The 15,827-nt window shown below is 42.7% G+C and overlaps 1 protein-coding gene across 2 annotated transcripts in view; it reads right to left on the bottom strand.

The window, feature by feature from the left end:
* Positions 1 to 15,827, bottom strand: part of Adamts16 (ADAM metallopeptidase with thrombospondin type 1 motif 16) — a 117,011-nt gene that overhangs the window by 61,141 nt on the left and 40,043 nt on the right. For both annotated transcript variants that reach the window (XM_052742924.1, XM_052742925.1), the window contains 4 exons: positions 14,315 to 14,514; positions 11,349 to 11,432; positions 6,998 to 7,157; positions 5,537 to 5,642 (listed from right to left, as the gene is read on the bottom strand). In XM_052742924.1, coding sequence (XP_052598884.1) covers positions 5,537 to 5,642; positions 6,998 to 7,157; positions 11,349 to 11,432; positions 14,315 to 14,514 — 550 coding nt within the window. The remainder of the gene's footprint in view (positions 1 to 5,536; positions 5,643 to 6,997; positions 7,158 to 11,348; positions 11,433 to 14,314; positions 14,515 to 15,827) is intronic.

Raw genomic sequence — 15,827 nt, 5'->3', positions numbered from 1 at the left:
GTCTTGTTTAGGTGATCATATTGTTGATATTTCATGTGTATAACTTCCAATTAGCACTAAGTGGACTCTGCAGGTTGTATTTATATATACAAATGTATATATACATGGGTGTTTATATGTAACAACAGTAATTGAAGAAGTCATGCATTTGACAGGGAGTGGGATACATACAGGAGGAGTTGGAGGAGGAGAAAGAGAGAGAGAAATTATGTGAATACAGTTATTCATATATGAAATTCTCAAAAATTAAAAATTTAAATGAGAAAATGAAATACAGAAGCCAGGTTTCCAGCTAGAAAATATAAAGGTGGAGGTGTTTGAGCTTTTCAAATAAGTCCCCCGGTGATTCGAATGCTTAGATTGATTTTAGAACTACTGAGCATTCACAGGTACTTGCCAGGTAGGTAACACTCATCTTCACAACCATGCAAGGACAGTTGCTCCCTGGTTCTAGTTCCTCACAACTGGAGGCTGTGGCAAATAGGCAGTACCTGACTCCCCGACCCAAATCCCTCTGTTGCTCCAGAGGGCATCTCTCTGCAAACAGTGAACAAGCTTAGGAGCATAGGTGGGAACTGTTTAAATATCTACCTATTCTGATTGAGTGGAAACCAGAACAGTTTGGGGCTTCTACGCTGGCCTCCTGTATGAACACACCTCAAGCTAAGGTAACTATGAATGAGGGTATTACAGATGACCATGTATCCCTCACTGCCAAACAGCATGTTCTTCAGGAGAGTCGTGGTATTGGCAGCCCTGAACCTACAAGGACCAGTGATTCAAACAGCCACCTCCTACCAAAGCTCTGCATCTTTTACATTCCCAGGGTTTTGACTGCAGAAGGACTCACATCACCATTTTCAGCTCTCCTAGAAAGTACTTCAAACTGCCTCGAAGGAAAACCTGGGGTACCTGAAAGAACCACGTGATCTTCCCTATTAGTGTAAGCATATTATTGAAGGGCCACTTACTACTGGCTACTGCTGTTTGAAACTCTGTCTTTATATTGACTCCCCAAGAACAGGTGTTGAGTGAATGAGACTCATGGGAAAGAGGAAAGACTCAAGAGAGAAAATGAAAATTGGCAAGATGGTTACTTGGTTAGGGAGCCACTGTCAAGACTCCCATCATGAGTAGCTAGAAGTCAGTCAACAAGGATAGGAAGACCTTCAATGGTGGTGAGGTGGGCTCTAAAGGGAACAAGAGATTATGTCCTTGAACAGAGGCTGAGAACACATGCATGTACCTAGATGCTTGCCATGTTTACATGGCATTAAACATATGGCTTATAATGCTGTCTTACTATACTACACCCCAATGAAGACGACGTTAAGGGCTGGGGAGAGCCCTTGATCCAGAACGAAGCCAAGAGCTCAGACACTCAGATATCAAGGCCTGTAGGATCTATGCAGTGGTCCAAGTAGAGTGTGATTGGAGGGTGTATCCAAGGAGATCTTACAGGCAAATATTGTCAGATTTCTGCAAAATTCCTGGTCAGTACCAAGGGTGATGTGGATGTGGTCATTTTAACCTCCACCCATTCTCTGAAGTTCTTTTAAAGGCAATTAATCAAGGCCAAGGCAACCACATGGCAGGGGAAATGTGTCATGGCTGTGAGAAGGATTTGGGCTGAAATCCCAGAAGGGAGGTTGCACTGGGGATAGAGCAATGACAACCGAATGCCAAAGCACGCTGTCCTGGCCGACCCTTGACCTGCTCTCAGTGGAGAACGTTACAGCCCCACACTTGACCTACATAATTTTACCACCACTTCAGCCCACATGCTAAGGAATGCAAATACCAATGCCTGGGGGCTGGAGATTTCTTGGTTTTCATTTATTTTTTTCATCAAAGGTATTTTCAATGATCAAATTTCAAATTCTGCTAGTATTAAAGCATCAGAGAAATATTCTACACCCTTTGGCTACCCAAAGACTGCCCTGGGAGACTTCTGGCTTACTAGTATGCTGTGAAATACGAGTGAGCATCTGACGGTGTGCTCACCCACTGCATATGATTCTGGTGCCTACAAAAATCTGTGCCCTACTATATCATAAGTTTTCTTTCCAATCAGTGCACCATGTACAGACATGATGAATGTGATTATTACATAAAAATGCTACAGGGACCACATGTGATATTAATGTGAAAGTCATGGAAGAAAGAGGAGACATATCTCAAAGATAAGACTGGTATTTGTTACCAAGAAGTATAATTCAAGCTATGTGTACCAGATTACACTTCTTTTCCCATGCACCATGGCACTCTATTTAAAATGATTATCATCCCATAAGCTAAATAATTATTAGTATTTGTCCCTTCATCTTTAATAGTTTGTTCCTGAAGGATCTAGATGTCTCCCACCCAGGCTCATACACATGCTGCCCATGAACGCAACAGTCCTTAGAAGCTTATTCATTGTTGTGTGTTGACTAAAGGGCAATCTTCCAGCAATGACTGTGACTCAGACACAAAAGTGTTAACCTGGAGGTCACTTTGTAAAGTGAAACAAGCCAAATTCAGAAAGACAGAATGGTTTTTGTTTTCTCCTGTATTTTGGAGTCTAGATTTAAATGTATATATTTGCACACACACACACACACACACACACACGTATGTACATACCTATGTACCTACCTACCTACATACATACATACATACAATATGAAACGGTAGTGTAAGGTGGACAATGAGGGTGGAGGAAGAGATATAGAGAGATAAGCAACAGATAGGATAGTGTGAAGGAAAAGAGAAAATGGTACCTACTTTCTCTCACATGGAGAATACAAATGTACGGACATATATGTATACGTGCAAATACATATGTAAGACAAGAAATCAGGAAGGGGTTAGGAAGGGGAAGGGGTATGGGGAAAGCCAGTGGAAAGTGAAAATAGAACAGGGTACAATAATACATGTATAAGAAAGTCTCATTACAGACCCATTAGTTAGCACAATAACTAAATAATAACAACATGAAGAAAACAAAACATTGCAAACATAATTTCAGATAAACTGGCTTTTAGACGTACATTCAACATTCAGTGCCTTTTGTGTCTTCCACTATTCTCTCTGTGTCCCATTGCTGTAAGAAAGTACTTTATTTATCACTAACCTGTCTCCAGGGTGATGAACTGCAAGTAGTGTTAGGAAATGGTGCAGGCTGTTGGGACAGTGTGGTTAAGGAAGTGAGATGCCCTTGAGTGGGGCAAGGGGGCCATGCCATCCAGATACTGATTCCCCTTGGAGGGATGAGGGTAGCCATCGGTAGGACCAGGATGTCCACAGCTCTGACATAGACTTCCTTAGGTAAGAAGAGCACCCTCATCAGGAGGCATGGGGCAGAGATGGAAACGACAGTTGGACTGGGATTAGACGACCTCAGACGGGTTGCTGGAGTAAGCAGGAGCTATGGAAATGTGTGTGTGTGTGTGTGTGTGTGTGTGTGTGTGTGTGTGTGTGTGTGTGTGTGTGTGTGTGTGTCTGTGTGTGTGTGTCTGTGTGTGTGTGCTGAGGGAAGGAGCTTAGTCAACATCTTGGCTCAATCATACATGAGCTGTTTGGTACTGGGCAAAATTGTTGAACTCACTGAGCCTCAGTTTCTCCTTATGTAAACTTAGAGGACAAATCCCTCCATATATACTGAACATGCACTGTGCTCCTGACACATCACCCCACACAGAGACATCTTCACATACCAACTGTGGGGATATGTGTTGTGGTAGGGTAGCGGGGTGAGTGGTCAAATGCCAGGCGATTTCAAATACAAGAACTATAAAGAGGAATGGCAACGGGTAACCCGACATGAGCAGGGGTCTCCTCTGAGGGCAGAGACGGGCAGAGACGATCACTAGGCTAGGTCCTGGTTCAAGGGTTGGCCAGCTCTCATGTTCTACAGATCCAGAGAATGGGTCAGGTGGGACCGGAGGCTGAGAGCTCCAATTAGGAAGAATCACGCTGCGTTTCAGTTAAGTTTGACACCTGTAGTCGTGGATAGTACTGCCAATGCCTGTGTCTCTATCCCACTGCTTATCAAACTCTTGCAGGCTGAGTTCTCAGTGACTTAAATATTTCTTGCCTTGGTTCTTTAATTAAGGCCAGGTACGGTTGAGAGGACAACAAGAGTCCAGTGTCATTATAATAATGAAAGTTTTTAACTCTAGCGGACTATTAAAATTACAATTATGTTTTAACTGAAAGCCTTACAGAGTGCAGGTGTAATTGTCTAGGCAATGAAGTCATCAATCACTACCTGTGGTAATGAAGGGAATGGTAACGCGGTGTTCAGCTTTGTCTTCAGGTCAAGAGTTTACATAAAGTCAAAACCTAAGGGGCCTCTGTGGGATTTGATTGAACAAAGGATCACACTTGCACCTGTGGTGTGTGTGTTCATGTGCATGCATGTGAGCACACACGTGTGAATGTTATTCTGACAACAGGTGAGTTGAGTTCATTTTCCAATAGGAGGTAGAAAAACTAGTTCTGTCAAAATACAAATAAAAAACACTGCTTCTGTTTTTCTCTTGACAGGAAAATCGAGCTCCAAGAAAGGTAATTAGCAGAGAAGGGGAATCCCAAGTTGTGCATTTTCTAAGAGAAATTTCAAGCACTGTCTCAACAGGGCAGAAATAACTTCTATGATGACAATTGAGCTCTGTAGTCCTCAGGGTTCTCAGAGGATGTCCATAGCTACGTGGGAGCCAGTGGGGCCTTTGGAAAAGTTTCAATAAACCATGCTCAAAGGTGAAAGAGCTAACAAGATTATGAGGATGAAATTTTGTATAAGAATAATGATTTCTATATGCCATTGTGGTTATGATTTTAAGATTCTTTTACATGAAAAAAAGGACACCATAAGTGACTTATCACACTTGTTTGTCACTCCATCCTCTCTCTCTCTTCAAGTGTCTTTGTGTAGGTGCACACATACAAAGGCATGAGTGTAGACGTCATAGAACAATGTGCAGGAGTTGGATTCTCTTTCTACCATGTGTGTCTTGGGATCAAATTCAGAGTCAGACTTGATAGCAAGCAGCTTAAGCACTGGGCCGTCTCACTAGCCCAACACAATCACTGTTGATTGCTGTTTGTCTAGGGCCCTGTTAATCCAGGCTGCTGAACCACCCAGCTCCCAGCACAACCTGAGGTTACCTCATTTCATAGGCAATAGCTTGGAAGTCAGTGTCAGAACATGGAATGTCAACCATGTCCTACCGGAGCAACTTCTCAGTGACCACACTCCCAAGCTCCACTGTATGCCTCCAAGTATAGCATGTCTACAAATCATATATGAGTGTGTGTGTGTGTGTGTGTGTGTGTGTGTGTGTGTGTGTGTGTGTGTGTGTGGTGTGGTGTGTATGTGAGAGAGACAAAGAGAGAGAGGGAGACTCCAGAGCAGTAGCCTTGTTCCTCTGTTTAGTCAAATAGAGTACCACAACAGCAGCCAGTTAGAAAATGAGATGAAACCACAGAACCGATACTGAAATGCAGATCATGTAGTCAGCAGAGCACCACCCTCCGCATGAGACAGACTTACTTGTGTCCAGACTCATGCGCAATGGTGAAGGCCAGTCCAAGTCCTGAGTCTTCATTGATTGTGCAGCTTCGGTACTTACTGCACATCCCGTTTATGGGTGCGAACCCTGTAGGACATAAAGATAAAGAGGATGCACAGTATGGTTGATGGATAATGAGTGATTGTGTATTTGTTTTCTAATATTTGCTAAAGTTTGGTTCTCATCTTCATTTGGGGAAATGTGAGATGGGCTACCTTTGGACAGCCATGTAAATATGATATGCTGCTGTGGGGGAAGTGATATATCTTATGTATTCTCAGGAGCCCATGGACTCTGTCTTCTGGTAAACAGGCTCAGTTTCTATGCAGTATTCCTGGAAAAGACTAAAGTTGGCATGAAATAGAAGAGAGGATTAAATGCAGATGAGGATGGTTCCTGCCTTTTCCTAGAAATATCTGTCCACTAAAGCCTCCAGGGAAAAACAGTAGAGAATGAGTGTGTTGTGAGGTCCTCAGGGTCACACCCCAAGCTCAGCGATTCACTTTTGCAAGGCTAAGCACTTGCCGTCTGTGACTCATGATTTAATACTGCAGAAAGACAAAGGACAGAGAAGGAAAAGCTCATGGGAGACATGAGGAGAAACCATGCTGGGCTTCTGAGACTTCCCTTCGGGCAATCACACAGGGGCATCTTGATGTCCCCAGCAAGGAAGTGTAACATCCATGTAAAGTCATCTATCCAGAAATATCACTAGGTTCTCAGTGTCTGCAGTTGTCCCTGGGAGCTGGTAATGGAGGTACTAAGTGCCTGACACATAGAAAACTTTCAGACCTCCAGAGAAAGAAAGTAGATGGTAAGCAATGTCCAAGCAGTCCAAACATTATGAGCCTTGCTGACTAGGGTGGGTAAAACACGTGTCTTCTAGGGCCAGCCGAGGGTCAGCCTCATAAGGAGGCCTTGGTGAGAAGCAGAGCTAACCTCTGCTAGACTGAGTCTTATTCAGATGCTTCTAAAATAAAACTACCCCTCTGAATTTGGGGAAGAAATAGAGTTCAAAAGAAATGTTCTGTAGAGTCCTGGTTAGTAGTACACTCTTTGGCCATGTGGAAATGTCAAAGTGCTGTGTCACTCTGTGAATGTCTAGAACACAACTGGATTGCTGATGCTCAGATCTTTACAGACAAATATGGAAACGGACAGTACAACATTTCTGTGGTGTTTCCATCAGTATCAACAAATCCACTACTCTTACCACATCATAAGACAGGTTTGAATCTCCTGGTCCCATTCGTAGTGGTAGAAAAGATGGGGAAGAGCAGTTCTTACCTGAGAAAGGGTAGGAACTCTGGAATTTGAGGTGGGACTTTTTCTTGTAACACATCAGTTGATAGGTAAAGCTACTGGTTGTAGTGATGGTAACCACATCAACCTCTGGTGTGACACCCTTCCACATCCCTCCAAATCATACTGGAGAATCTTACCCAATGTGTCACAGGGTTCATTTTTCCAGGAACATATGTCCAGTCCAGTCAGTAAGATGGCATGGTCATGGCGAGTTCCATCTTTCCCCATCAGTCCAGATTGCCAGTGGCAGAAACTGCTTAAAGTGTGGTCCGCATGGTGACTAATCACCAGCCCTGGCTAGGCAAGAGAGGCCAAGACACCCATGGAAATGTAAACAAAATATGCAAAAGCCATTTTCAACAGAGCAGGATATTCTTAATGGAAATTTAAAACACACAGATGGACCCAGAAGGTACATAATATAAGAGTTACATATGATGTATTATCATCCCAATGACAGTGTATTCTACAAATCTGTATGGATTCAGTGAACACACTTATGTGCATTTCTATACACAACCAATTGGAATGCATATTATTGACCAAGAAATACAAAATATGCGTATGAATCTTCTGCATAAAAATATCTTTGACTAATACTTTGAAAAATTGTAGCTAGAATAGACTCTTTTGTATATGGATTATACAGCACACACACACACACACACACACACACACACACACACACACACACACACACACACACATACATACAACCTCACCAGTGGTGAATTCACAACCTAAGTGAATAGCAGCATTCCCACGTCTACTGTAACAGTGTTAAGCCAGTAACTTTTCTACACAAAGGCAACTTATTTGCGTAAAAAGGTCAAATTCTAAAGCTTTATTTCTGAAAAATAAACATCAAGGAAACAGTATAGATTACCATTAAACTTACCCATGCCTATCGAGTGCTGATAGAGCGGCAGTGAACTATGGGCATGCAGTCAAGAACTATAAGGGATGGAGGCTGGAGGGCCAGGAACACTATGACAACAGGTGCATTGAGTTATTGAACCTGCTTGTAGGCTTGCTACCGTGTCGTAAGGGCAATTAGAGAATACCAGTTTATATGCCCCTGTTTCAGAATGCTATCTTGTAAAAAGCATTAGCCATGACTGAAAACAGTTGTTTCTTAGTCACCGAAGACATTCTCCCCTTCGATGTTTATTTTGTTTTCTAAGAGTCACATGCACCTAAGCGACCTGCTGCACATAAGTGCAGAAGCACGTCTGCATTCCTCAGCTGGTGATTTCCAGGAAACTGTTGCTAATTAAAGTGAACACAGGTGTATGATCAAACGATAACCTTGCTGCTTATTCTGTGCGGCTTGGATGAATTCCAAAGTGAAAACGTTTTTAATACAGGGAATAATTAACCTGTCACCGGAGAAGCCTGACTAGCTGAGCAAAGCCTCCCAGCTGCACGCTCTCAGAGCAGACAATGGCCTTGGACAGGCTAGACAGCCCGCCCTGCTGCATCCCACCTGTGTGGAAAAAGGGGTGTCCCACAGATGTTATGAATCATCTCTGATTCCATCCAAAACATTCTTAGCTTTATAAACAAGGGCGCCGTGGCTACCACGAGACACTGAAGACATCACCAAGGGTGGGAGTGGCTGCTTGGTGTCTGGCTCGGTTCCTGGGCCCACATGCCTTTGCTGAGTCAGTTATCAGCATGGAGAAACAGAAGTGGAATCCACTTTTAATGAAGACTTCCACACTGGGAATGCTGCTGTGAGGTGCTCCCCAGGGTGCAGCACACAGCTGTGTGGGGTGACAGGAGGCTTGGATTGGAGGGGAGGGCCTTCCTTCCCCATTGCCACCCAGACACCATTAACTGAGGCCAGCGTGCAGTAAGGAAAATGTGTTCTGTCTTCCAGGATCTCCAAGGCAAAGACACAATCTAAGCCTGAGGATTGTGGGGATCTGAGAAGCAGAAGGTGGCGGGGTAAACAACACGGTACAGCAGGAGACAGCACAGCTCACCATCCATGCTGGGGACATAGCCAGTCTTCTAGCAAAGCACACACAGGAAGTTATTGTGGCTGAAGACACATTCGTCTTTCAATCTACCAGTGTGTTTCCTTCCCACAGTTTCATGACAAATGCATCCTAGGTTCTGTTTGCCCATGAACCCACATATACCACACATACACACACACACACACACACACACACACACACACACACACACACCCCACTTATACACACACAAAACACACTCATACACACAACATATACATACACACAGGCACACACACATGCATACATACAGACACAAATACTTCACACATACTCATACACACACACACACACACACACACACACACATACCCCATACATGCACACACACCCCACACACTCATACTCACACACATACATACACTATACACACAGAACCTCACCATCACACTCAAACATACACACACACCAAACACACACATACATGCACCACACACATACAGCCACACCACACACTCAATACACACACATAAACCACACACATATACTGGGTTGTGGTGGAGCATGCCTTTAATCCCAGCACTCAGGAGGCAGAGGCAGGTGGATCTCTGTGAGTTCAAGGCTAGCCTGGTCTACAGAATGAATTCCAGGACAGCCAGGGCTACACAGAGAAACCCTGTTTCAAAAAATCACACACACATAACCGCGTGGTGGTGGCGTACAGCCGGGCGGTGGTGGTGCACACCTTTAATCCCAGCACTTGGGAGGCAGACCCAGGTGGATCTCTGTGAGTTCAAGGCCAGCCTGGACTACCAAGTGAGTTCCAGGAAAGGCGCAAAGCTACACAGGGAAACCCTGTCTCGGAAAAAAAAATCACACACACACATACACACAAAAAAAAAAAGAAAGAAAAAAATTGTTAGTCTAAATAGAGCTTTGATAAAAAAAAAAAAAAAAAAAAAAAAAAAAAAAAAAAAAAAACAAAACCAAGGAAGTGTGTCACACAGCTAGAACACATGAGTTACTACTGAGGAGCCAAATAGACTGTGGCTTAGGTTCATGATTAAGAGTCCAGTAGCCCAGTTAGCTTCAATTCTTTCATTCTTAATGCTGAAAAATACAGTCACAAATTTCGGTGTGCATTTCCTGAAACAAAGCCGTATAATAGCTTCAGGTTAGATAAGATGTTTTGATAATAGCTTTGAGGTGAAAAATCCAAGAAGATAATCTAAAGTTTTAGAAAGGCACATAGTTGAGTGAGGAACTCTTTAAGGTTGGGGAACAAGAACAAAGCAACCCAATTATCACTAGCTGACACACTTTTCTTGCTAGGATTAGTTGATGACCAAAGGTGATGATTAATTCCTTATACCCATTTCTTATCTCAATATCCTGATATAAAAACTATTGATGAGTGGGTGTGTACCCTAAAGATTTAAAGTAGAACTGACAGTTTTTCATATATAAAAGTTTAGGTTTGTAATTCCTTTAAGATTCCTATAAGATTACCTTTCAAGATAAGTTACAAAGTAATTGGTCCTTTCTTTGTAACTGCAAAATGCAGCCTACCAGTAAAAGACCTGACTAAGAAGAATATTTTACTTTCCTACACAGTTAATCTATAACAAGTTATTGTGTATGAATGTATGTGGGTTCTTGGGATAATTTGTTTTTCACCTGTAATACTTAAAATGTTTAATCATATAAGTGACATGGAAAACATGCTGCTTTTTACTTGTATTCACTGTAATCATTTACTTGAAAAACAGAATGTAACCACATTGTAATTGTTATATTTTCTGGAAGATTTTGCTGGGGTATATAAACTGCAAAGTAAAAAATATAGAGTTAAAATGGGTTAGAAGAGAAACATCAAGAATGAGAGAATTAGGAGGAAAACATCAAGAATGAGAGAATTAGGAGGAGAATATCAAGAGAGTTAGAAGGAGAAGGAAAACATCTAGAGAGACAGAGGGACATTTCTGGATAGAGATAAGAAAAGAGAATATAGAATACAAAATGAAGAATACAGAAGAATAAAGAACCATCAAGAGAGAGTGTGAGTATCTTATTCCTGTAACCCCCTCTGATACAAAAGCATAGTACACACCAACGCTGTGGATTTCCCTTTGAGCCCTGCACTGCTGGGGGCTGCCCACCCCAGGCAGTGGCAATACAACCTCACCACCACCTTCACACACACACACACACACACACACACACACACACACACATACACAGAGATATTCACACACACACACAAACATACACCACACACACATATTCACACACACAAACACACTCATACACACATACACATATATACACCACACACACATGCACATGCACAATTAGAACTGTAAACAAATGAGTCATTTTAAACACAAAGTATGAAATCCTTCTTTTTCCAAGTAAAAGAGAAATAAACATGTATTGCACAGAGCAACTGTATTTTTTTAAAGAAGCATTTCACACTCATTTTCCTCCAGGGGAAATAAAGCTGCTGCTTTCGGAGCTGGAATACCTGCTCATCTTCTAGCAGAATGAGCCCTACAATGGCTATATTGATGTTTCCTCCAATTGTTCCATCCTTGAATAAAGCAGACACCTGAAAACAGAAAATGGGCATTAGCCATGAGTGTGCTATAGACTAGCCGTGGCCCAAATTTTGCCTATAAGAGTAAACCCTAGTTCTTCAGTGCCTTAGCTAAGTGAGTGTAACATCTTTACATTTCTGAAGTAGTATAGATATGTGGGAAGGCTGATGATGGAACCCTTACTGTGGAAGCCTGGAAGTCTAAAGTTGAAGTTTGAGGATAAGGGTGTCTATCTGTTACCTAACATGAAGGAGAGACAGTTTTCAAAAATCTTCCTGCTCCTCATCCTCATCCTCATCACTATCATCATCATGGTCATCATCATCACCCTCATCACTATCACCATCATGGTCCTCATCCTCATCCTCATCACTATCATCATCATGGTCCTCATCATCATCCTCATCACTACATCAACATGGTCCTCATCCTCATCACTATCATCATCATGGTCCTCATCATCATCCTCATCACTACATCAACATGGTCCTCATCCTCATCCTCATCACTATCATCATCATGGTCCTCATCCTCATCATTATCATCATCATGGTCCTCCTCATCATCCTCATCACTGTCATCATCATGGTCCTCATCATCATCACCCTCATCACTATCACCATCATGATCCTCCTCATCATCCTCATCACTGTCATCATCATGATCCTCATCATCATCACCCTCATCACTATCATCATCATGGTTCTCATCATCCCCCTCATCACTATCGTCATCATGGTCCTCATCATCATCGTCATCATGGTCCTCATTATCATCCTCATCAACAACATCATCATGGTCCTCATCCTCATCACTATCATCATCATGGTCCTCCTCATCATCCTCATCATTGTCATCATCATGGTCCTCATCATCATCACCCTCATCACTATCACCATCATGGTCCTCATCATCATCCTCATCACTATCATCATCATGGTCCTCCTCATCATCCTCATCACTATCATCATCATGATCCTCATCATCATCCTCATCACTATCATCATCATGGTCCTCATCATCATCCTCATCACTGTCATCATCATGGTCCTCATCATCATCCTCATCACTATCATCATCATGGTCCTCATCATCATCCTCATCATTATCATCATCATGGTCCTCATCATCATCACCCTCATCACTATCACCATCATGGTCCTCATCATCATCCTCATCACTATCATCATCATGGTCCTCCTCATCATCCTCATCACTATCATCATCATGATCCTCATCATCATCCTCATCACTATCATCATCATGATCTTCATCATCATCCTCATCACTATCATCATCATGGTCCTCATCCTCATCCTCATCACTGTCATCATCATGATCCTCATCCTCAAAACTATCATCATCATGGTCCTCATCATCATCCTCATCACTATCATCATCATGGTCCTCATCATCACCCTCTTCACTACTGCAACAGTCTTGTAGTCTATGTAGGTTATCTGGCCTTTGATTCACACTGTGTCCATCTCAGCTTCCTTCCTGAGTACTAGGATTGCACAGATTCCACGCATGGGCCACTGTATCTTGCTAGAAGGATTATTCTAGTCTTAGTGGTGACGGCAAATGCCAAGTGCACCACAAGGACTTCTGGGACCACAGGAGAAACACTGAGGACAAGACCAAGAGGAGGGGACAGAAGTCAGGATGATGTGATGTGTGAACACAAGGGGGGATGGCACACAGAAGCAGAAACAAAGGCCTAGAGTGACATTCAGGCTTGGGAGCAGGGGTAGTGTGGTGATCCTGGAGGCTGCAGATAACCATGGCAGCTCTTTGATACTGAGGTAAAGAAATATTGGGACACTTCTACAGAATATAGGCAAATGATAGCTGCCACAGATCAGGATCCTGAGATTCTAGACAGAGTACAGCCACAGAGCCTGGTGCTCTGTGAGGAGAGAGCAACAGGAGTACTCTGTGAGGAGAGAGCTATGTGGGTACTCTGTGAGGAGAGAACCATGTGGGTACTCTGTGGGGAGAGAACCATGTGTATACTCTGGTGAAGATGTGAATATTCTGTGAGGAAAGAGATATACAATAAGTTTCTTTGTGGGGAGAGAGAAAATTGGGGGTAACTATAGGGAGTGAGACACAGGCCCATGTGGGGTACTTAGTTCACAGACTTAGGAGGTCAAACATATATTTAAAACACTGTGATTAACTTTCTCTGACATGTGGACAGCCCAGTTTTTTCTCTCTGTGATGTGGATTTAGTTCACAGGAGGTGGGACAGAGCATCTCTCACAGCTCCACAATCACTCCCATGGGTGTTCCTTAAGATAAAGACATGTTTCATCTGGGAAGATATTCCAAGATAGGAGTTTCTTGGTTTCTGCAGATAAAATAATTTATATTCAACACCTGAACATTAATAGTCTTAGAGATAGGCATTATCTTAGCCTAAAATTACATGTTAATCTGATAAAGATCTGTTGTCTCAAAATGTGTGCGTCAATGTCCTGGTGAGACGTTTAGTATGTGAGGGCACCAGTGTACCCCAAGTGCCTCAGAAACAAGCCACATTGCGACAATGATCAAATTAGTTTTCCCCTATTCAATTCCCCAAAGTTCTGAAATTTCACCTTTTGATTGGAAATTAGTAAAATAAGAATTTATTACACCAAGACACAGGTATACAGGTAAGAAATGAAACGTATATTGGCGTGCACACACAAGGACATGCATACAAACACACACACAATCAAACAAGCATGTGCACATGAACAAATACACATAATGTACACAAGGTCACACACATATGCAAATACACACACACACATATATATACACACACACAGGCATGCACACATACACACAGGCATGAGACACACACACACATGTATGCCTGTGACTTCAAAGAGGCCATCCCTACCATGTTGAGTACAGTGAGGACGTAGGTGGTAATGTTCCCATGGCCATGGTTCTGCATCATCTTTCTGTCAACCACCACCAGCGTCTCCACATTCAGCTCTTCATTTCTGTGGGATTTCAGGAGGGAGCGCTTGTGGCGGGAGGTAGGCTTGTACTCATCAGGCAAGATATAGAGGTCATCCTTGGGAGGCTGGGGCATGTCTATGGAGGAATGGGTAGAGAAAGCTAGAGCAAATACACAAAGCCAGAGTCAAAGCTGATGCTACAGAAGTCTGAAAAATGAATGTTCATGTGGCGATATATTGTGTCCCCCCAATATATTGTGCACCCTAATAAAGCTTATCTGAGGATCAGAGGAAAAAGTCAGCCACTATATTAAACCTAGAAGTCAGGCAATGGTAGCACATGCCTTTTATTCTAGCACTCAGATCCATGCGGATCTCTGTGAGTTCAAGAGCACACTGGGAACAGAGCCAGGCATGGTGGCACATGCCTTTAATCCCATCACTAACCATAGAGGTCTGGAGGTCTGTACAGACAGACAGGAAGTGATGTAGCTGGGCAGAGAGAGGAAGTGAGATGGTGTGGGTATACAGGAAGTAGCTCTGTTTGGAAGCTGAGGAGTTGGTGAGGTGAGGTTGGCTGTGGCTTTCCTATTCTTCTGATCCCTCAGTTTTTCACCCCAATATCTAGCTCCGGGTTTTTTTTATTAATAAGACCTTTTAATATTCATCTTACATGTTCATGCTGAACAAGATGATCCCGAGTTTTAAAGACAGCCTGGGCTACACAAAGAAACCAAAACACAGCAATAGGATTCTCATATTAGAAGAACACAGAACTGCCAATTCTTTGCGACACAAGACGTGTTAAAGTCACCTTCTAAATTTAAATGAGCTTCATATAATCTTGGTGTCTTGGAAATCATTGCCAGAACTGACTTCACATAGTTTTGTTCTGATTTAAAATGAGAGCCGAACCCTATTATCTAAAACGAGCACGTCCTAGGGCCAAGGACATAAAGGCACAGAGATTTCCAGAGCAGAGCTCCTCCACACCGTTACTGGCAGAGCAGCAAGCACTTGCTTTCTCTTCCCAGTTGATGCTGGCATCAGGACATAACTAGCTTTCCAATAATCCTCCCAGTCAGTCGTACACTGTTGGTGGCAGCTGCACTCGATGGGTGCTGAACAGTCTAATGAAGGCGGTGAATACTTAGCAGACTTAATTACAGAGCAAACCACACTCTACCCTTGTGCAGTGACTCCTTTAACATGCTTTTGTAATTATGACAATTAACACCACATTAAAAATGATTAACTTTGGAAGACGGCTAAGAAACTGCAGAATCATTTCATGGGGAAGTTTACTTCAATCCCCCGTCCTGGTGACCTCAACTTCCAACTCTAGAAGCTCACCTATAGAACCTGCTAGGAACAAATAAGACTCTGCTTGATTGATGCTCATGGCTGATGCATTTTAAATCTTTTTGTTGGTTCATTAAGTTGGAAATA

Source organism: Peromyscus californicus, unplaced genomic scaffold, assembly GCF_007827085.1.
Source record: "Peromyscus californicus insignis strain IS unplaced genomic scaffold, ASM782708v3 Scaffold_18__1_contigs__length_77618521, whole genome shotgun sequence".
Lineage (NCBI taxonomy): Eukaryota > Metazoa > Chordata > Mammalia > Rodentia > Cricetidae > Peromyscus > Peromyscus californicus.
This window is presented reverse-complemented; position numbering and strand designations above follow the sequence as displayed.